General features: G+C 38.2%; 1 protein-coding gene across 1 annotated transcript in view; it reads right to left on the bottom strand.

Annotated features, from left to right (window-relative positions):
• The window catches only part of Magi2 (membrane associated guanylate kinase, WW and PDZ domain containing 2), a 1,234,376-nt gene that overhangs the window by 271,488 nt on the left and 938,332 nt on the right, over positions 1-24,556 (bottom strand). Inside the window, exons 8-9 of the mRNA XM_090332908.1 lie at positions 20,788-20,909; positions 18,393-18,575 (exon numbers count right to left, since the gene is read on the bottom strand). Of these exons, the coding sequence (XP_090189034.1) occupies positions 18,393-18,575; positions 20,788-20,909 (305 nt within the window). The remainder of the gene's footprint in view (positions 1-18,392; positions 18,576-20,787; positions 20,910-24,556) is intronic.

Below are 24,556 nucleotides of genomic sequence, written 5' to 3'. Positions count from 1 at the left end.
TGCACATATTCGGGCTGACTTTCCATTCTATGGGTTTCTATGGGTTAGATATCATATTTTCATAAAAATAACTCCCACCATATTTGCCTTTTCTTCACCCTCTGTAAGGGAATTTTTCTCTCTTATGAGTTTTCAGAGGATACACAGTTATACCAACTGCACCAGAGCAGAAGAATATGAGTGGCCAAACATCATGATATATAGTTGCTGTACTCGATGCAGAATAAACCACTGGCCTTTACCTAATGAGTCTATGATTGAATTAGACAGATTGACAATACTGAGAGGGTAAAGTAACAAACTCACATTAGTACAGACAGTAAAGTTGCAGAAAGCAGATATTCAAGAATGGATGCCACCGAAAACACACTAATTTACATTTGAAGGATTCTGCACTTTTCAAAGTATTTTTGCAATCATTCTTTTGGGTTATTCTCTACTATGATTCCAGAGGTTTATTTCACATGAGTATCAAATACACGTTTGAGTACTGAACACTAACTGAGTACAATGAAAATTCCCATCACTGAAATATACATAATGTCTTTTTGGAAAACCCAAGGGCCTCATTCCTCAATGCAGTGTGTTACCTGTGCAGGCAAAGGAGATTCACACTTTTCTCCCTCAAGTCAAAGTGACAGATCATATCTAGGTTGTTATGAAAGATGTAATGCTGGTTCGATTTCCAATAATGTCTTAATACTGTGGGGATTATTTTTGATGTAATATCACATTCCTCCAAGATTCAAAGTGAAGGAGGGTTCCTGTGTGTTGGAGTGGGGTTGGGGGAGGCTGTCCAGGTTCATTAGCAGCATAGAGAACTGCCCTGGACTCAGGGCCAATGATACCGTGGTTTTATATGTCATAAGTATATTCTATGCACACTGGCTTTCTTCCACATTCAGGCAATCATATTGATTATGTAAACAAATAACTTAAGAACTGAAGGATCTTCATAATTAAAGCATATAAATTGTATATATATATGATATATGAGCCTCTTTGTGTGTAAATACACACATACATATATAAATATATATACATATATTTCTATAGCTTTTTTTTGCCAGGTCTGGGGCTTGAACTCAGGGCCTGAGTACTGTCCTTGGATACATTTTGCTCAAGGCTAGCTTTTTCTGAGTATGTGTAATCAAGAAATTGAACCCAGGGCTTCATACATGTCAGGAACACTCATCACTAGGCTAGGTTCCCAGCCTTGTTTCTATAGCTTTTGTCCATTTGTAGTGATCATCAAGTCACCCAACTGGAAAAACCCAGAAAAGATGGAGAACCAGGCTTCCCCTCTTTCCTTCAGCAACTACTTAGTGTCTGAAGCCCTTGACAACTCTTTGTTGAAGACTTTGGCACATATTCTTTTCTGTTCTTTCTCTCATCCCACTGACTTGATAACAGTATAAACTGTGCTGATAATATAAAAATGAATACTTTTGTCATCAGTTCTTCCTGAAGAGAAATCAAAAAAGGGAATTATAAAACAGTCAGTAAGACACTGTGACAGAAATTTAGAATTGATTTGTTTTTGATGAGAGATGGGTTACAAAAGCTGAATGTTCCAAATATAAACCATATGCTGAGCTGTTTACATGCTCTCTGACTTGGATTTACTCTTGATGGCATAAGAGTTACAGTGTCATTAATTTAGTGGAAACAATTTATTGTCTTCTCTTTACTAAATGCAACATAGTTTACCTAGCTATTCAGACTTAAAACCCAAACCCATGGTCATAGTTGACCTTACTCTCATCTATTCAGATAAGAAAGAACACTGCCTCTATGCTCCAACATTTGTCCTTTTGTTTCTACTTTCTCATTGTTGTTGACACTAATGTTTCCAACAGATGGTTCTCAACCATCTGCTGCTTAGCAGCCAAGGTACAGGCACTAAACCCTGGGACCTCACTCTGTTCCTGTCCTCTGATCACCCCCACTTCCTCCAATTAACCAATTCTCTTGTTATAGCCCGTAAAAGAAGCTGGACAGAAGAGGTGAAATTGAGAGGAAAATGGGAGCTGTCATTGCATTTCTTAACTACTGACTTGGGTCTGCCCTTTTTTTCTCTCCACCTATTGTACAGATCCCAAAGCCATCTATGCTGGTCAGTGATTCTGGCCATTCTACATGTTGTTCCATGCTTCTCAACAGTAGCTTGTCTGGCCCCATGAAGCTGAACCAGGGCCCTATTTCTGTCTTCCTTCTATATTGCCTTCCAGCCTGAAAGTGTAATAAATGGCCCATGATTTATTTATTTATTCATTTTTTTCCTTTTTTCTTTTTTTTGTGAGTATGGGGCTTGAACTCCGGGCCTGGGCACTCTCCCTGAGCTCTTCAGCTCAAGGCTACCACCCTACCCCTTGAGCCACAGCCCCACTTCCCATTTTCTAGGGATTAATTGGATATAAGAGTCTCATGGTCTTTAGTGCCCGGGCTGGCTTTGAATCGCTATCCTCATGTCTCAGCCTCCTCAGTAGTTAGGATTACAGATGAGAGCCACCACGTCCAGCATGGCCCATGATTTTTGCTGGAATGCTGGTACATACAGACCATGCTGCTTTCAACTCACCAGGGGAGATCTACCCTGCCAACTTACGGCTTTGAGTCAATGCTTCCTATGTGCCTGTTAAAATTCTGCATTTTTGTACCACATTCTATCTACTCATACATTTTTCTATGACTAGTACAATTTTGATCTCTCTTCAGGTTTCTGTTTGAGACACACTTCTGTCACATCTTCCCTGGACCCACCCCAGGGCTCTACTTCTTAGGAAAGGCTCATTTCTCTGTCCTTTCTTGCTACTTTGCCAACATGGCTCTGAGTACACATTTCCAGGTGGCTTTTGATAGTTTCCCAAACCTCTGTCACTGTATTGACTGTACATTTCCTATGGCAGTACCCCAGGATCTGGAAGGAAACCTGCTTCTTCATGGGAACTGTACACACACAGCCTGCTTACCAAGCATGTCTAAGTGGAGGCAGAGAAGTTATGTGTAAAAATAGAGTGATATGTCTTTTCACCAATATCGCTTTCTTCTTCTTTCTCATTCTTTATAAATCTTTTCCTAATTATCAAAACAGCTTGGTACTGGCACAAGAACAGGCCTGAAGACCAATGGAATAGAACTGAGGACCCAGATACTAAACCACAGACCTATGGCCACCTAATCTTTGACAAGGGAGCCAAAAAAATAGAATGGAAGAAAGACAGCCTCTTCAACAAGTGGTGCTGGCAGAACTGGTTAAGCACATGCAGAAAGCTAAAGTGGGATCCTTCTTTGTCACCTTGCACTAGAATTAACTCCAAATGGAAAAAAGACCTCGATGTAAAAGCCGACACATTGAAAACTTCACAAGAAGGAATAGGAGATACACTAGGCCTCCTTGGCACAGGTCAAACTTTCTCAGTAAGGACCAAGAAACACAACAAATCAGAGAAAGGCTGGATAAGTGGGACTGCATTAAACTGCAGAGTTTTTGTATGGCAAAGGACATAGCTAGTAAATTAATTAGGAAGACTACAGAGTGGGAGAAGATCTTCACTAACCATACAATGGACAAAGGCCTCATATCTAAAATATATCAACAGCTCAAAAAATTGAATCAATCCAAAACTAATCTCCAAAGAAACAACCATCCCATTAAAAAATGGGACAAACACTTAAAGAGAGTTTTCTCTGAAGAAGAAACAAAAATGGCCTATAGACACATGAAGAAATGCTCAACATCTCTGGTCATAAAAGAAATGCAAATCAAAACAAGCTAAGATTCCACCTCACTCCAGTTAGAATGGCCAGGATCAAGAAAACTAATCACAACAGATGCTGGAGGGGGTGTGGCCAGGAGGGATCACTACTACACTGTTGGTGGGAGTGCAAACTCGTTCAACCACTATGGAAAGCAGTATGGCAGTTCCTCAGAAGACTAAACATAGAAAAATCCCATATTACCCAGCAATTCCACTACTTTGCATTTACCCAACCATCCAGAAACTAGGGCATACTAATTCCACTAGCACAGTGATGTTCATTGCAGCACTATTTACCATAGCAAAGATATGGAACCAAACAAGATGTCCCTCAGTTGATGAATGGATCAACAAGATGTGGTATTTGTATACAATGGAATTCTTTGCTGCTGTCAGAAAAAAATGACATCGCCCTATTTGTTAGGAAATGGAAAGACTTAGAAAAAATCATATTAAGTGAAGTAAGCCAAACTCAAAGGAACTTAGGCTCAATGGTTTCCCTCATTCATCATAATCAGTAGAAACCTTAGGCTCTCCTAGCAGAGATTTACAATAGAACAAAATCTAGATACATAAGGCCATATAGAATGACGCTAAATGAAAGGACCTCCAGGATATTGAAACAAAAGCCATATAATGAATGATTGTTGTCCTTAATGTACTATGTTATCTCTCATCTCTTTTGCTGTCCCTTGGTTATCTCATATTGTTACAGTATCTCACTTTGTTATCTGATATATTGGATATATTTGTATTTGGTTACTTTGTATTTGGATAGGGAAGGGGGGGAAACCAAGATGGGGGGGTGGGGGGGAAGGGTAATGGGGACCAAGACATGTGAAAGGGTATCAGTGTATGTGAATTAATGCACCTTCTATCTGGCAAATATCATGTAACCCTTTTATTAATTACAATAAAAATATTTAAAAAAATATTTTCCTTGATGGTCAGTATCTTAGAAAAAAATGAATTTTCAAGTTACTTTTTTAGTAATATATCCAGTCGTATTCTTGACTTAATTGTCCATTTTATCCTTCTCTTGTTGGATTTGAACTGAGACCTGACAGCTTTGAGGTAGGAAGACATGATTTGTCTTTGTCATCTTCTGTTTCCTCCCTTATCAAGGCCCAGAGGTCTCTTTGCCTGTGCATTGGACGAAGAGAAAAAGGAAGTGTCTTTTTCTTTTTTTGTAGCAGACTGACTTGTTTTCATTTTATGTTGCTTGTGGCTGCTTGTCTGGTGAATGGTGACTGGCCATCAGAGTGGCAAGTGTCCAGTAGCTGACTCTCTGGTGGATGGATCTGTGCATTCATCCGCAAGCCACTACATATTTGGATCACTTGACCTCTTTCACCTCTACCAGCTCCTGCCATCTTGGGGCACTGCCCAGACTGTTGTGGCTAGGTTTTTCCTTGCCCAGCAGGCAGCTCTCTTGAGCATTGCATGGGAGACAGCTGGCACAAATCAGGCTCTGTTCTCTATGGTCACTTCAGCCATAGAAAACTCACAAAGCCTTGTCATGCCAAGTACAGAGCTGCAGTGCCATGTCTTCTTTCTCTATCCTGCCATCCCTCTCCAATTCACTTCTTTCCCAACCTGCCTGGCAAAGAAAGCAAGACTGCTGCCTGAGCAGTTGTCCGAGTTGGAAAGTAAATACACATACTCCCTTTTTGAAGGCAACTCCCATGTTAATGAGCCAGCTTCCATTTGTATGAATGGAGACTGGGATAGAAAAGAGATTCCTTTCTTATGGGGATGGCTGTATTATCTGCAGGCCACAAACACTTGTCCCACACAAGGAAACTACCCTGAAGCTTCATTCTCCCTTCCAGCTTCTCTGTGTGTGGACTGAAGTGGGAGTAGAGTGTTTTCCTGGGTTGAGGAGGCCCCATGGTAATCCTGAGGGAGTTGCAGAGTCCATTTTATGACAAATACCACTCTAAATTCCATTGTGGAGTTTGCTAAGTAAGTGACTGGGCACATGGTGGCATCTATTTTGAATAGTTACTAAGTGACATGATGAGAGGCTAGGTGAATTGCAAAGCAGAACAGGATTAGTCAGTTGACAGGAAGCAAGAGGGAAGTGCCAGACCTCTAACTAAGGCCCGGTGCCCTTGCTTTCCATCTTTGTACAATCCCTGTTTTTCTCTGCAAGGCATTAATTAGCAATGCCACTACACGCATCAATAAGAGACCAGGAGAATTACCATGAAAAATCCGTTTTGCACTTTTTAGAATTTGCCACTGTGAACAGGGAGAAAAATGTCATTTCTGCCAGAGGCCCAGCATCTTGTTCTGTTCTTATCTAAACTCACTGTCAGGCAATTCCAGAAGCTGCCTCCATTGCTGCTGGGCAAAATGTCTTCTTTTCATAGAAAAATGTCACATTTTCTCTAAGAAATGGCAGGTGTTTTTTTTTTAATAAAATGGAAAGATGACCTTTGCATTTTGTTAAAAACATAAAAAATACACATCTGAAGGACTCAGGCCTTGATGGAAAACCCTGAACACAATCACATGTCAGCTACTCTATATTTGAGGTTCTACTTCGTGAACTGTGAGATGACTGCAGTCACCATGATTCAGCCTGTGGAAACTGTCAATGACCAAAATGTGGAGGGACTTGTTTTCCAGAAATGTCCAATACACACAGGTTGGGCTTACATTCTAGTTTTTACTTCTAGCTCCATCCAAATCTCTCTCTCTTTTTTCTCTTTCTTCCACTCTTTCTTTTAAACTTCCTCCTTCCTCAAAGCTGTTGTGTTCCAATCCAGCATCACTATTGTTTACAAATCTGAGAGAGATCTTTTTCTGGAAAAACAAATCCCTTTTGCTACATAGTTGGCTTATCCTCACACTTTAAAGTGAATTGAATCCATCATACTAAATTTTCAGGTTAAATTTAGAGATATGGCAATCTAAGCCATCATTTCATACCAGATATTTTCATTCTCTGATGAGGAAATGGGAACAAAATTGTGTCCAAGTTTTATCTCCTCCGCAAACCACACAGAAGAAGAGTGATAAAGTCTAGACCCAACATTTCCAAACAAGGTAACAGGAAGGAGAAACATTATTGAGTTATTCATCTTTGCCTCACAAAACTTTTGAAAATATTTAATACACATAGTAGAACTTTTTATTTTCTGACACTAGTGCTCACTATTGAGAACTGCACAATCTTACTTTCCAAAGTTGGGTTTTCCAACAAAATACTCAATTAGATGATGACACTTAAGATTTTCCAAGCAGGCTCTTGTCTGTTCATGTAAATCTTCAGCTGGAGCATGCTAGAGTCACACTAATCACACTGGATATAGGAATAATGTTCCTGCAGCTGTGGTAGTTTTGGATATTTGCAGACTCTGGCATACTCCACTTCTAATTTCATGGCAGCTTGCAGAAATCCAGCAGAATTACACTGATAAACAAAGGTCTGTGTGGTAATTTGTCTCCTATTGACTTCCATGAAGTCTCCTCATTTAGAATACTGAGAGCTTTAGAATTATGAACTAAGATCTAAAACTTAGTTTAAAAAAAGTAAGACAAGATTCTTCCCTTTCCTTGCATTGTAACCTATCTATGGATATTGATGTGCTATCCATCTTTATCACTATATAATTAAACCATTCTTGAGCACGTATTGGCCCATGTGACCCTCTACAGAAATACATACTGATATACTACATAACTATTCCATTCAGAGAGTTTTCTTTCTCATAATTGAAGCATTGACCTAGACTCTTGCATTTTCCAATTATTTGGCTTTCTGTTTATTATGAGCCAAGACTGGTTTCTTTGGGGAATGTGTTTACCTTTCAGAAATGAGGGAGCATAATAAACAAATGGATTCTGACATCTCCAAAACATGTCTAGTATATCGGAGTAGAATCTTATGACACAACTAACTGGCACTCAGTCCACATGTCAGCAACCATGCAGAAAAGAGATGGGATGCTCTCATTTCAGTTGATAGTCAGCAGGATAAGGGTTGTCAGCATGCTTCCATAATTCTGAAAATTTTCAGATACCTCTCTTAAATCTAAGCCAGTAGAAAGAAATTAAAGATGGCTTTAAATGTTCAGTGAAAAATCTAATTTTCTAGATACAAAGAATAAACATGCTAGATATTTATGGACCCTTTTATATATCTATTGCTTCCAGAATTCCACAGTTTTGTTCGTTTTTTTAGTTTTATTTTTTTTATTTCAATGTACAGAGAGATTACATTTATATTCGCCACATAGAGGGTGCATTACTTCTCCCATATTGATCTCCCTTCTTATGTTTTTGCCCCATTTCCCTCTCCCCTTCATTTTTCCCCTCCTACTTCAAATGAACAGGTAAACATCTGTACAATATTCCAGGTAACAAAGTGGGCTACAGTAAAAATATGAGATTAACCAAAACACAACACAAGAGAAGGGAGAAAAACATAATACATAAAGAGTAACGGTCACTTATAATTAAGCTCTTGTTTCCATGTCCTGGAGGTCCATTAATTTGGCCTCATGATATATGGCCTTATTTATCTAGGGTTTGAGCCATTATAATCCTCTGCTAGGAGAGTTTTGGATGTGTACTATTATTACAGATGAGGGAAACCATTGAGCCTATGTTCCTTTGGGTCTGGCTTACTTCACTTAATATGATTTTTTCCAAGTCTTTCCATTTCCTCACAAATGGTGCGATGTCATTCTTTCTGAAGGAGGCATAGAATTCCATTGTGTATGAATACCACATCTTGTTGAAAGTGTTGTGCTAGTGGATTTAGTGTGTCCTTGTTTCTGGGCTCTTTTTTTTTTTTTTTTTTTTTGCCAGTCCTGGGCTTGAGCCCAGGGCCTGAGTACTGTCCTTGGAATTTCTCAAGGCTAGAGCTTTGCCACTTGAGTCATGGCAGGACTTCAGGCTTTTTTCTACGTTTGTAGTACTGAGGAATCGAATCCTGGTCTTCATGCATGCTAGGCAAGCACTCTACTACTAGGCCAAACTCCCGGCCTTGTTCAATTTTTCTGAAAGACAATCTAACAGGCTCCTATTTTGTGGGAGATTCATGTTCTATTTTATTTTTATGCCTAATAACTCATCTGATGAGAAACTTGGTTACAACAGGCTAAGGAAAATCAGAAAAAAATACTTTCAAAAGGCACTCATATTAATCTATGGGAAACAAAGCTCATGCCTTTGTTGCAAGAAATCAGTACTGTACAAAGAAACCCAGTAATTGTTTCCCCCAACAGACTGAATATTGGTCATATACTTGTTGGTGAGCCTTGGGGATTTTAATGATTGATTCCCTACTACAGGGAGCTAAAACTCGGGAGACATGTGTGGGTGGCAACAAGCCAGGGTTTACAATCCTGCTGAGGACAGGGTGGATATAACTGAGCCCCCTTGCATGCAGCAGGTTGTTCCGAAGGAGGCAAAGGCTCAGTTAGTTCCATTGGTTAAGGATACGAGGGTGGCAGAACTTGAATGAATTTAACCTTGGCTAGAAGCAAAATTTAGCCAATAACAGAATTTGGTAATCAGAATGAGCAGAATTTGGTAAGTCATTGCCTTGAATTATATCATTTTACTTTCTTTATAAGCAATTTTAATTGGTGAATCAAAACCCCATCCCAAAAAGCTGAAATGAGAAAAAATCCTTAGAATTATTTAGAGAATACCTTAAATTTCATGCTTGTGTATCCTAAGATGAATGACTTTCATTAATATACCTACAGCCAACCATCTCTTTCAAGAGGTAAGTATAAAAAGATAATGATCACCAGGTCATTTCCATTAAGTTTAAATGATAAGCCTCCTTTAGAAATTTTATATCTACTGAGGGTCTGTAATATAACACCCTAGTGTTATAATGTCCAGCCCAAGTCTTCGCTCTGATCTTAAGAAGAAGCCGGGCCCTGCCTACTGTCCACTTTCATTCCCAGTGGAGCCAGGGAATCTATACTCTAAATTAATAGAAAGCTTTTGTGGAGAGCAACTTAATTATGATAAAAATATGTTTTAGTGCACTGCCTTTATGTTCTTAGCAGGGAAAATGGTCATGAATTCCATATTTTAATCACTGTACGGTTTATCTAAAGAATACATATACCAGAAAATTAAAAAAAACAATTTTAGAGTAGCAGACTACTACTATGAGGGCAATGAATTTCTTGATCCCACTGAAGGGATGAGAATCAGAACACAGCTGGTATAGCTGTCCTTTCTCAAATGAGCTCTTGTCCAGATTGTGATTTTAAATGAAGCAAGAAAAAGAAACAAAGTATGAGGTAGAAAGAGAAAAGATAAAAATGAAGACAATCAGGAGCACAACAGCCTCTTTTTAAAACTAAATGAGTTGTTGACAAAATATGGAATTATTTAAGAAAAGGCTAAGATCTGAGGATTTAAGTTCGAAGCCAGCTCCATTTAACCACCAAAAAGTCAGAAGTAGACGTACACTTTTGTCTCAAGTGGTAGAGTGTTATCCATGAGCAAAAAAACTCCTGAGCAAAATGTTTCTGGTATAGAGCCACTCTGAGTTGTGTGCATCCACGTATGTGAGCGCACATTTGCCTATGCATATGCACATACACACACACACACACACACACACACACACGCACACATGCATACAAACACACACAAATTCTTTTCTTTTGAAGATCCATATGATTTATTCCTGATTTTTATCAGGCATTCATTTGCCTTTTATGAGTTAAAATATGGATACATTTATTGAATAAATGATTCCATTTTCTCCACTATAGTCATAGTTCCTATCCCAAACAACTTCATTAGCACTAAGGTGAGTCATATTTATGGCATACTTTAAAACAGAATATATATATATATATAATACATACTCAATGAATGAACAGCCTTAGCAAGGAGAGATTTGAAGTCTACTTTGTAAAAAATAAACATTCACAGATAAACATAATAACATACACAGTTTTCAAGATTTATGTCTTCAAGATTTAGCTATCATTTTACCACTTATGGCCATGCAAATAGGAAACCTGTTAATAATCAAACACACACAAAAATTCTCGAGTGGTTTGTTTTGTTTTGGGGATTAAGTACTCTGTCAGTTGTCAGTCCTGTGTCTCATACATCATCCCTAATGCAAGAAAGTGAATGGAAAGTTGTAGGGTGGTCCTGTCATGATGATCTGTCATTATTGATTGAAAGACACAGTGGAGATACTAGCCATTCGAAAATAAAATAGTGTTTGAAAAGTTAAGTATATTCGGAAAGAATCAAAAGTAAACATGTCGACAGGCTAAACAAGCACAGTTTATTTTCTCTCCACTGGAGATATTTGTTTTGGTCCTTTGGCTGGAAAATTCTGTTCTATTTTCTGGCTTTTATAGAGCACGTAATACTAACAAATGTTAAAACAGGTAGAAGGATATCAAAGCTTCTCTAAAGAAAAACAATCTACCCTGGTGCTGAGTCGGAATAATTTTATAGTAGGGTCCAAGGTAGTGTCACCTATGTGTAATCTCAGCTATGTGAGAGGCAGAGATCAAGAGAACTGCAGTTCAAGGCCAGATCAGACACACAGCAGGTAAGATCCAATCTCCACTCAGGTATATACTGTGTTCTCAGCTACAAAGAGAACATGGATAGGAACACTGTGATCTGAGGCTTAATCTCAGTACAAAGTATGAGACCCAATCTGAGAAATAACGAAAGCAAACAGGGCTGGAGATATGGCTATAGTAGAGTATTTGTGTAACAAGTGCAAAATTCTGAGTTCAAACCCCAATACAGCAAACACCACAGCTGTAATATATCTCCCCAAATCCCAGCCTGATTAAGGTATTTATAATGCAAGCAGAAAGAGGAAAGTGATGGGAAGAAGCCAATACCGGGTGTGCTTGAAATTGAAAAGCGAGTCTGCATGGATATTTCTATTAGTGGGGCAGAGTAGGGAGACCCTGGCTGAGTGTTACCCAGTGGGTTTTACTGAAGAGGGCTGTCCACGGAGAGCAAGGCCACATGCACCTACACAATACTCATGACCTCTGCTCAGTCCTCACTGCTCTCCAGAGGGCAAAGAAAGGCCGTCAAACAGATGACATCAATGGGAGATGGAGTATCCCCAAAAGGTGTTGAAAGTTCAGAGTGAGAAATCAGATATCATTCAGTGGCCTGGATTGACTTCCAGAAGCCAGTTTGTGTAACTGCTGTGAAAGATGAAGATTGAGTTAGTTTTTTTTTCCTATTAGGCAGAGGTTCAAATACCCTGAATTCTATAAGTTAGTGTCCCAAAGTATTCCTTTCTAAAAAGTAAACCCTTTTAAAGCATTCTGAACATACACTATATGGAGAGAGAGTGAGAAAGAGGATGCAGATGCTTGTGAGCTCTGCAATCAAAAGAAAGGAGTCTTTGTGTGGTTCTCCTAATTTATCAGTAGCATAGAAAACAACCACAGACTTCTAGCTGAAGATGGCAGACTAATAGCATGAGCTGTCAGAGTTAACAGTCTTTAAAATGAAGACTCCATAGTAATGAAGGGAATAAAGAAGGGCTATTATAAGGCATCTTAGTTAAAAATTTCTACAATTGAATGTACAAGGTATGAGAGGTAATGTATGGTGGCCTTTGGAAGTACATACTGAAACAGACTGGCAAAACATTCTGTCAACTGCATTTTGCAAATAACATTTTATTAGAATATAGTCACATCAATGGATACATGAATGTACTTTTTTGTTCATGTGTTGTCTAGGCCACTTTCATAGTGGCAAAGTTGAAGCATGGTGACAGGCCCTTGACTGAAAAGGCTAATATTTACTATTTGGCTCATTATAAAGTGTTCTGATTCTTATTCTAGTAAGTTTTGGGGGGATATGATAAAATGAATGCGGAAAACTCTTAATTTCTCCACAGAACAAAGTTCAGGGAAGTATCCAATTTGAGAACAAAGAAGATTTATTTGTCCCATGCCTGGGTGCAGAACTTCCATCATGTGCCCCAACTCAGAGCCAGAGGTTGTCTCTTTTTTAAAGGGCAAATAAAAAATATCCACATTAAAAAAATTGGAAAAAATGTTAAAAAAAATAAAGTAGGCTTGACTTTCATCTGTCCGTGGCCTATAACCCCCAATTTTACTAGTATTAATTTAGGATTTCATTTTTAAATATGGACCATATAGGATGCCAAGATACATGAGGGCTGTGAGCCAATGAAATGAGATATTAGTCAGAGGATTCAGCAAGGGACACCAGGGGCTGTGCTTGGGAGAGATACAATGGCAAGTCCCCAGGTGTCAGATGTACAACTGGCCCACATAGGAATATTGGGACAGAAAATATCCTGAGGTGGGGGCGGGGAAGGAGATCTTCTAGAGTAGGGCAGAGGATGGCATTTTGGGAGAAAAAAACAGGAAATTATTTAAAGATAGATAATGCAATAAAGATTTTAGTATATTGTACATTGGTACAAACCATGCAAAAAAATTTCATAAAACCTTCACAAAAAAACTAGTTGCCACATTCATAAGGGTATGCAATATGCCCTTATAAGGAAGCTATAGCTTATTTCTTCTTAAAATAAAGTAAATAAGGGTCATGTCTAAACTGTCAAGTCTAGACAACTGCATTTAAAAACGTTAATTTGAAGTATGAAGATAGTTACCACAAGAACCATCTAGGGACTAGAGGTGTGGCTGGGGAGGTAGAGTGTTAGCCAGGGAGTGAAAGGGTCATATACTGAGTTTGAGCCCCAGTCTTGGACCAAGGATATATGAATAGATAAATAAATAGATAAATAAAAAGCCATATAAGAGGATTCTAGCTGATCATCTGCATGTGGGATGTGGGCCACCAGAAAGAGACAGGAAGAATTTTATGTGAGATAAATTCTTTTATGTTATCTTGAAAACAGTGTGCCTGTATTATTTTGACTTTGTTTTGGAACAGATATGTAAGTATACATTTCTAAGCACCATTTACTGGACTCTAAAATCAGTTGGTCTAGGGCACAAATATTGCATGTTCTTCAAAAACAAAGTTTACTAAATGATTCTGAGAGTGAGTAATTTACTTTTGATTTTCCAGAATTGAGATAGCAACCAGCACAGTGCATCTTCACAAATACCATTGGCTAAAGAATGCTGCAGATGCATATCTTTCAGGGTTCTTTATTGTCATTGCATAAGAAAATGGGTAATTGTTTTATTCATGTTTTGGAAGTTAAGCAAAGGTATTTAGGAAAGCAAAAAGAAATAGGAAGGAAGAAAGGAACACTCTCCCACAGGCAGGGGTTGGGAGCAGAGAGGCTCAGAAGGTAAATGTTTCCAAAGGACAAATAAAAACGAGCAGAGTGTGACTTAATAATTCCACTCCTGTTTGTTGGAGACCTTCCTCACCCTTCTATGTATTGAAAACCACAGTCTTGGTTCAAAGATTAGCCTGGGGAAAAACATGAACTAGTGTGTAATGAGCAAAGCTTTTTAATGAGAGGACGTTAGATAAACATCTTTCAGACTCTGGGTTCTACATGATTCATGTTACACCAAGCTTCATTTCTCAAATATGTTCAAGAAAGTTAACAGGGGTCTTTGATAACTGACCTGTAAGATGTGCAGAATACACAACTAAGTTAGATGGCATCTGAACATTGTGTTAATTTCTCCTGAGAAACCTTCTGGAACTTTATAGAACCACAGAGAATTGGCTCAATTAGTTGTCAAAAAGCAGCTGGAGGCAGAGTGTCCTCATTTTTTCCTGTTCTCTATCTCACAACAGGGCTGATGAAGAAAGAACTCCTAACTTACTCTTGTTTCTCTGCTGCAGACCCTGAGTCATTTCTCTCTCTCTCTCTCTCTCTCTCTCTCTCTCTCTCTCTCTCTCTCTCTCTCTCTCTCTCTTCATATATATATATAATGTATGTATATTTATACACACACATACAACTCAACCATTGACATCTTTACCCCAAATCAGTTTGCCTAAAGCTAGAAAAAACAATTATTTTCATAAATATTTCAATGTCAAATGAGGTTGTACATGTCTGAAATATCAATTATTTAATTCTTATACTCCAGGCTGTTATTTTTGCAGTTTTTATATATATATGAAATTATTACAAATAAGGAAACCAATCTTGTTCCTAATGAACTTGTTTTTTTACATTTCATCCAGAATCTAGAAAGCAAGTTTGTTTTTGCTTCAGAAAGTGAGCTATCTTATCCACTCACTTACTGATTGAGCTCTGTCAGAAAAAAAATTCAGAATTCAGCCCATCCAAATATTACTTCTGCATTTATAATAACATTCATTCATCCATCCATCCATCCATCTGCTTCTCCATTTACTCATCCATCATCTATTCTCCACCCACCTATTCATCTAAGAACTTATTGAGCACTTGCCAATTGCTCAATAATGGTTTTTGATTCTTGAGATTCATACTTCTACAAACACCAGTCAGAGTTAAGGTGGTAGATGTGCAATTGGTTGACATTTTTTTGTGAGGATGGTTTTTGTAAAGGTTTTTACGTATTTGTAATGTTTTGAATTTTAGCATACATGTCTAAATACTGCCATACAGCCCAATAGTTCATCTTCACTTAACATTTTAGTACATTCCTCACCAACATAAACTCAGTGAAGGCAAAAATGGCACCATACATGGTGGTCTTTTCTAGTCTTTCCCACTGCTACCCCTTTGTACTTGCAATTGTCTCTTCCAATGGCCTACACTGCTCACTTGTCTACCCAGTGAATGTCAGGGTATCACTCAAAACTCTGCCCTATGACATTTTCTTTAACATGAGTATGCTTAGTATCTATCCACAAATTGATTCTCCCTCCTTTCCTTTACATGCTTTCTATACTGAAGTATGTACTTTACTATCACATTGGCATAAGTATTCATTAAGATAGCACTCATTATGTCTACTCTTGGGCATAGAATCATTTGTCTCTTCATATTTGCATCCTTATTAATTATCAGCATGTTCCGCACGTATACACATTTACTAAATACTGTTTGAGCTGAAGAGCCATTTCCTGACCACAGCAACTGACAGAATGTCACTGAAAGATGTTTATAATTTTTTAAGTCTTAGAAGTAAAAGTAACATGAAAACTTTGGCATATTTAAAAATTACTGTATTTTGTTTTATTAATCTCTTTTCTAATGAAGAAAACTGCTATCTCTATACATGCCCATTAGAATTCCATAAGAACACACTTTTATTTCTAAAAATAAACTGTTGTTCTGTCTCTACTCTCTTGACTTTGTGTTACCATCAGAGTATTATTGTCATCATATTTTATCATAAATGCTTTTTCACATATCAGAATCTCTCTGGGACAACAGACAAATGCTAGTCATCTTTGCATGCTACCCTAATATTACCATGAAGAAGAGGTGTGAAAACATTACTTATCAAGGGCATAATGATAAGATGAAATAGGAGATAATGGACAGACTTAAAGGCTTGGTCGTTCTCTTTCTACTATGAACTGCTTTGTGATTTCCATAAGGAAATTTGCTGAATTCTAAATAAGGTTTTAACTTTGATGTTGAGAATAAGACTTAGATTGTATAGATATGTAAATTACTAAAATGAGTAGAAGGAAAAAATATTTAAAGATAAGTCTTTTGTCTTTTGAAGAAATCCTGTCTAAGTTTGAAAGATGATAAATTCGGCAGGAGCAGAGAAAAAGTAACTGCGCTATTTATCACTGAAAAGAGATAGATCTGTAACCACTTGAATCCAGTCACTTGAACCACACACATACACAAGCACACACACATGCAATTAAAACCCTAAAACACTGGTAGTAGTATGAGGGAAGGGATGAATGGGATTATAATGGAGTTATAAGTACATTCCAAGAACCCTACATGCATTTGTGGGATTACACAACCAATCCACTTTGTATTATTAATGTAAACTAATTAAAAATAAAAATAGGACTGGTCTAGTGGTAGAATACTTGCCTAGCATGCACAAAGACCCAGGTTCAATTCCTCAGTACCACATACACAGAAAAAGTCGGAAGCGGTGCTGTGACTCAAGTGGTAGAGTTCTAGCTTTGAGAAAGCCCAAAGATAGTGCTCAGGCCCTGAGCTCAAAGCCCAGGACTGGCAAAAAAATAAAAAAAAATGAAATAAAATAAAAAGATAATTGGATTTGTAAAATATTTTACCAAAATTCCAAAGCTCTCTTTTGAAATGTCTCCTTTTCCCTTGTACTAACACATTATTAATCCCACAATTTCTGATTCTCCTCCTGGCAGGCAATGAGACCACTTGAATTTGAGTTATTTAACATTTGTGATTTTGTTTCGATAGAATGCATGTTTGTTTGCATAGTGAACCACCAGCAGATGAGGAGCAGTGTGGAACATTCTCTAACAAGTATGTGTGTGTGATTTTTAGCACAGTAGTACTTGTAAAAATTCAACAAGTTCATCTTAAATTTTAAAGAGATGTAATTCCTATTAAAGCATTATGATGAAGAGTTGATATGTGCACAATGGACCCTAGAAACTTATATAAAATCTATTTAAGGAATGATCAATAGTAGAGCACTGGTGATTTTTAAAATTCAACTTTGTGGATCAAGACCTCAACTTTATGTTGCTTGGCTATACACAGCTACCTTGAAAGAGCAGGGAAGAACAATTCACAGACACTTATGTCTAACAATAACAAGATTTTCTCCCATAGTAATTCTCTAGTTTGTGCATCTGCTAGAATCTACTGAATTTAGAAAGCAGATACCATGAAGTGAATCAATGTAAAAATTCCAAGCTGATGACAGCTTCTATTTCTGTGAAGATATAATTGCAATCCTCTCAATATTCTCCAAAGCATTACAAAAGTAACACTAAAAGATTCTTAATTCAACATTTTGAATATAACAAGGTCAATTTAATTTCTCCATCTTTTTCGAGTTAAGGAAATTAATATTTATAAGTTATGATGCTCGTTCAAGGTCACAAGCCAGGTAAGAGAATTTAAAATCAAACTGTGCAATCAGACTTAGTTCATTACTCTTGCACTGCGCACTTTTCATTCACATTTCCCGCCTTTAACAATTTGCTCTTATATTTCATGTGAAATTAATTTCAATAATAATTTAGAGAAGCTTCCAAGTAATTTCATGTGAAAATTAAATTGTAAGGACTGGAAAAGTTCCATATATTAAAACATTGTATAAGGACATATAAAGACTAGTTCCTTTTCAAATTTTTTTCTCTCTGAAATGGGCATACATATTTAAATATCTAACCTGGGTAATTTAGCACTAGAATATTACAAGATTAATATAGAGTCTAAAATATCGATGGCTGAATGTAAGTTAGAAGTATATGAATTGTTAATCACCTCTCTAAATAGGAGTTCAGGTAAAAATTAGAAAAGTGCCAGTCTCCAATGTCCATTGGATCCAGCAAACAGAAGGAGCAGTTTGAAAAATGAGACCAAAAGGATATTCAGTGCTGCTTCCAAAGCACGTCAACTCGATAGTCTTAAACTTGAGAGAAATGAAATTTCATGTTTTCCCCCAAACTGAAGTGACTTTGCAATTAAAAATGCAAACAAGCCTCTGTGTATTTGCTTTTAGGAAAGCAGTGCTGTGAAACAGTTTTGTCCAGCATCAAGGAACTTACCTGTTTCCATTTTTCCATCCTGTGCTGCAGGCCCATCTGGAATCACGCTCTTCACCTGGAGAAACTCATCGGGTTCATCTCCACCAATGATGGTAAATCCAAACCCCATGTTGCTCTTTTTTAAGGTGGTGCTGAGAAATGTTCCCTTCAACTGGGATGCATCCCGCGTGAAGAGCGGTTTTTCTATGTTGGCCAATGTAAGTTAAAAAAGAAAAAGCATGTTTAAGGCAAGTTCTCAACAAGAAAGCCAGCCATGGATCAGCAATCCCAGGGGTAGAGGTGGGTATCTTATATAGTAATGCAAGCAGGGTGTGTCTGCAAAGAGGAATGAGGCTATTAGAACTTTCTATACATACAGAGTTGTCCCAAGCATCCAAGGAAAGCTCCTAGGGTATTTGGTTTAGAGAATGATTCAGCTTTTTTGCTTTTTGTTTTTGTTCTTTTTTTTGTGGGTCATGGGGCTTGAACTCTGCCTGGGCACTATCCCTGAGCTCTTCAGCTCAAGGCTGCTGCCCTACCCCTGGGCCTGGGTGTTTTCCCTGAACTTTTCAGCTCAAGGCTAACGCCCTACCCTTGTGCCACAGCCCCACTTCCCATTTTCTAGAGGTTAATTGGAGATAAGAGTCTCAGATCCTTTTGTGTCTGGGCTGGCTTTGAACCTTGATCCTCAGATCTCAGCCTCCTGAGTAGCTAGGATTACAGGTATGCTCCACCACACTCCGGTTTTATGGAGTGGGAAGTCAGGTTAGCATTTCAATTACTTAGCTTCTGTGCTACAGGTTTACAGAGAAAAAGGAACACAAACCACCCAGACATTTTTTGTACCCTCCTCTCCAGAGACAGGTACAAGGAAGTGATCACATGATATGAATGAATGGTCCTGCACCGAACCTTGGAGATGTAGAAATAGAAAACCAAAACAGACTTTGAAAATGGTTTCAAAGAGAGCCTAGCAGTTGAACCTGAGGAAGTACCAGCAACAGAGAAATAGCACAATATGACCGGGTTCCAATGTCCAAATGATTTAGAAAGCATTTCACTTGGATGTGGGACTCAGTTACATCTGTATATCATGTGATACTCTGCACATAACCAGAACAAACAGATCTACACCAATCAGAGAGTGTTTAGTAAACTCAGATATGTGATCAAAAGGAAGGCTGGTGCTTCTAGATACAATTATGAATGTAAAGGTACCATGCTGAGCAACAAAATTGATACCCACAGCTCTTACACCTAAATCATCAGAATGGAACGTGAAATCACTCATAGTTTGCTTTCTCCGAGGCTTTCCCTACTATGATCTATAATGAATACATTCTAATATTCTTAAATGCTTTAAAAGTAATAGTCCAACTAGGAAACAAAATTAGTCATTTTTAACCCTCTCATCTCTGAAAAGTATTGCATACAATACTTTGTTAAACTGTTACATTTTTGCAATATGATTTTTTTAAATAGCCAAAATGGAATTGGCCACTGAGTTATACCTTGGATATGACAATTCTGTTTCTACAATTTGGATGATATAAATGTCCAGTCAATCATTGAGTCGTTCTATTGGAATTTTACTTCTTTTACCTACTTAGATACCTAGTATATCTTTATTACATATAGAATTTCTTTAAAAAATACATGTTTAACTTGCTAACTAGAATTTTTCCATCTACTTTTATCAGAGGAATGCCACATGCAAATGGAGCCCCGTTCCTCCAGAGACCTTTACATTCACGTTGCTGTGCGCCGTGGTGTGAAGCAAGTCTTAGCAGCAGGCAAGTGGAGGCCTCGGTGTGCCAAAGCCTCATTTGTGCTTTTTCTGATGAGTAGAGACCCACAGGATGCGAAATGTTTATGCAGCTAGTCATCCCACTAAAAGGCTGGCAGGTTAAGATGCTGTCGGCAAGCAGCCCTGGACATACCGAATGGCCAGAGCCAACCCCCGTGGTCGTGCCGACAGTATGACAAGTCATTCACGCTGCGTGACCTCTCCGGGGCAGGGCGGGGACAGATGGATTTGGGCCTAGGTAATGTCGATGAAGAGCTGTCTACTGTCACAAAGGAGAAGAAAACCTCATTCTTATGCTTGGTTTTAGGGGGCAAACCTACCCATCTCTCTACATCTCTGCTGTGAATGGAACCACTGTCACGACCCATCCATCTCCATCTAACAGCACACGTGCTCATAGGTACAGCCCGGGGCTCTCACATAGTCTGCTACATGCATTCATTTAGAAATAATGCAAACACTCGACTAAAGCTAATAGAAGGGTTTGCAGAAAGCAAATCAATTCTTCAAAAGGTGGCCCCATTACAGGTCTATATTTATATTTGGAAGCACAGACAGTTTTGTCAGGTAATGTGCCCCTTGCCACTGAGTGCTGACATAGTACTGTACCTCGGAAGCCGGGGGCCTGCAGAGGCTTTGCTCCAAGTTCCGTGTGGGGCATGTTATGCTGCTGTAGCTTCCGTTTTGCTTCCAGGACAGGGTTTTCAAACTGTGTTCTTCTATTTATGTGGCTAGGAAAGAAAATTTCAAATTAGGAGAACAGTGGGACAAAGTCATTGAGGAGACTACATCTATGGCTTACGGAGAGCAAGTAATTAAGATACACCTTATCTGACCAGCAATAAATGTCTCACCCCACACCTGCTGAGACTTCTGTCACTAGTGCGGAGTTCTTGGCAAATCTATCTGTATTAGCTATTTACAATAGCCACGATTCAGCTAAAGGAATCAGAATAGACATTTTCTGGTCTGTTGCATTTGTTTGAGATGAGCTTGACACATTAAAAAGAAATAGTCAAAAAATGAATATATACTGATGTGTTGGAGAAAAGAAATCAGTTAGCCAAGGGCTGGTGGCTCACACCTATTATCCAGCTACTCAGGAGGCTAAGATTCAGTCAATCACGGTTCAAAGGCAGCTGGGCAGAAATGTCTGCTAGACCCCGTTTCCAAATAATAATAATAATAGTAATAATAATAATAACCAGAAAGCTGGTCTGGAAGCCTAGCCTAAGTAGAAGAGCTTTAGCCATGCCACTGTGGGATCCTAAGTTCAAACCTTTGTAATTGAAATAAAACATACCTACCTATATCTAGCCAAACTTTACAAAGTCCTTAAGCCAACAAGTAAATATGAGGCAAATTCACTGATGGTATAGCAAGAACTTCATGTATACATTCGACAATCAGACCTGGATTGAAGGGCGGGGGTCCAGGGAAAGATTCCCGGGGATTCTTCAAAAAGTTAGAAGAGGCCCACATAGAATGATTTATGCTGAAATCAATCTGAAGTAGAATGCTCACATTCTGTATACTGAGATATCAACCCAGAACAGCTGGAAGCAACTGGAAGAATCAGAAAACTTTTCTGCATCATAAGCTGTTTGAAATCCAGAATTCCTTGTTAGGTCCTAGAGTAGGAAGCACCAATCCTGCCTGGTGATATCCACATCACTTTATCTAAGACATAAATACCCAGGAAGGGGTAGGCATATTCATTGATTTTGGCTCCTGATATGAACAATATTATGGCGTGAACCAGTGAAGAGGAGAGAGAGGCTAGAAGAACTGACAATTACAAATCAAAGCATTTAACTCTGTGCCAGTTACTATATATGCTGTTCTTCCAGTAAGTCTCAGAATAACAGTCTTAGATCTTAATTATTCCCATCATTAACGGTGATAATCACAAGATAATATGTTGGAAATTAACTTTACATCTTTGGGGTGTAGGAGAAAGGACAGTGGGAGAAAAATATAGGAAAGGGTAACAAGTTCAAGAAGTAATGTACTCACTACCTTACAAATGTAACTGTAATTCCTCTATGCATCATCCTGAGAATAAAATAAAAATTTAAAAAGCATGTACATTGTAAGCGGGAATTTTGGATTTAACAATCATGTCAATTTCACCAATGCAATTCTTATTTATATACTTTCTCTTTGCAATGTGTGATTTCACCTTGGCAAATGCATACTTTTGACATGTACATAAATTTTCTGAGTTTCTTCCTGGGAAACTAATGGTGTGGCTCTTTCAGAAGGGGTGGGGTTTGGAGCCTTGCTTTGCTTTTCTCTATTTAGTAAAATCCTCTGCCATTTCTGTTATGGAAAGGGACAGTACTCCTGATGTGTAATGTTACCTTCAGCATCATAGGCATGGATGCCCTTATCTTTGAACGTACTTGGAATAGCTGTAGTAGGCAACTCCCTGTTGGAACTTGCAACTTTTCCTAATACATTTGGTATTTCAGTGGCATAATTGTTGAAGAAAAGATAGCTGGGTTTAAGGCAGCATTTTAGGAAATTTTCTGCATTCTCTAAGCAGCAATCTCTTTCCCAAAGTTTGAACCTTGAATGTCCTCCATGTATGAGATTGGTTCTCAGCATGGTATTACTGGAAAATAGAGGGATTTTTAGGGTATGGGGCCTACTAAGAAGTTTTAGAACATTGGGGTATGCACTCAAAGGTGACTGTGAGATATTGATCTCTTTCTCTCTGTGTTGTTCTTTCCATTTCTGGTATGATACAAATGGGTTTGTCTTATCACAATGTCTGAAGGCTGAAAGAATGAGTTTCTAAAGGCTCAAAGCAATGAGCCAATTGGTCTGAAACTTCCATAAGAAAGAGTAAATAATTCTTTTCCATCTTTAAGTTGATTAACTCAGGTATTTTGTTACAGTAATATGAAACTGAAAAGCATAGTCTGTGTCAAATGGGGGCATTAATAATGCTTCATGAGATTGCTGTGAGTATGGTGAGTATGCATTAAGACTTGTTTTCAAATATTTGTCAGAGGCTTCAAAAAACTGAAGTATATCTTTGAAATGTACTAAATCATCAGATTTCTTCACTTCCTATCTGTCCTATTTTTGTTTTGGCTAGTTTACTGTTCATTACATAACTTTATCCCCAAAAGATATAGAGTAAGAATTTTCTGGGATAGGCTTATATATATATATAATAGGGTTCCTCCAACTCTCTACCTGTAGTGAAGCCCTTAGAAAAGCCAATGATTAGTCACCTGCTTTATAATCACTGTGTTGAAAAGATTCTACTTATCATCAAAGTGAGTATCTGGTGTTTAGGGAGAAGGAACTAGGTTTCCCTACCTTGAACCCTATCGTAAGTGCAAGAAGAGTAAGTTTTATTATCTCTTTCTGATTGCTATAGACAATTTTCCTTGATGGGTGCCAGCAGCTCACACTTGTTATCCTTGATATTCAGGAGGTTGAAAGCTGAGGCTCATACTTGGATGCAGGCAGGACAAAAATGTCCCATAGTCACCATCTTCAATTAGTCATGAAAATGTTTCTTAAATGGAACAACATCAATCATGAGCAAGAAAGCCTAGCAAGAGCTTGCAAATCTGCAGTTTAAGTCCTAGTACTAGTAAACACACACACACACACACACACACTTTGTCAGAAAGTCATTTGCTTTAAAACCTAGAATACTCATAAGCTGAAAAAAAAACTACCACCAAGAAATGTATGGTGATTGAATAAAAAAGATTGTCTTCCTTATGTGTGAGACTGAATAATTTCAAGGTTTATGCCAGTCCTGGGGCTTGAACTCAGGGTCTAGTCTATGCCCCTGAGCTTTTATGCTGAAAGGTAACACTTTACCACTAGAACTACAGCTCCATTTCCAGCTTATTGGTGATTCATTACAAACAAAAGTCTCATGAACTTTCCTGCCTGTGGCTGGTTTTGTACCACAATCCTCAGTTCTCAGCTTCCTGAGTAGCTAGGGTCACAGGTATGAACCACCAGTGCCTACTTTCCAAGTCTTTCCAGCAAAGATTTAGGAGTTAAGCCATGAGTGCAAAGGGTGTGAAAAGTGTCACCTTTCTTCACTCTTTCAGGTTTCTGAGATAAGTTCAAGCTGCTTCATTTAGCTTCCATACAAAACCAGGAACTGTGAATCTGTCAACTGTTCTTACTTTTTAAATATATCCAATCTACTGTAATATTTTTACAGAACCTTTTAGATTTTAAAAGCTGAGAGGCATAGATGAGCCCATCCTAGCAGCTTTATTCTCCCAAAGGAAGCTCATAGATATGAGATGCTTCCATGTTGGTTGGCAAAGGCATTAAGACAATCAAACCTTGCTCTTGTCTTCATTACTTCTATTCACTGTGGGACAGAAATTTA

Source organism: Megascapheus bottae, chromosome 5, assembly GCF_031878675.1.
Source record: "Megascapheus bottae isolate mThoBot1 chromosome 5, mThoBot2.hap1, whole genome shotgun sequence".
Classification (NCBI taxonomy): domain Eukaryota; kingdom Metazoa; phylum Chordata; class Mammalia; order Rodentia; family Geomyidae; genus Megascapheus; species Megascapheus bottae.
This window is presented reverse-complemented; position numbering and strand designations above follow the sequence as displayed.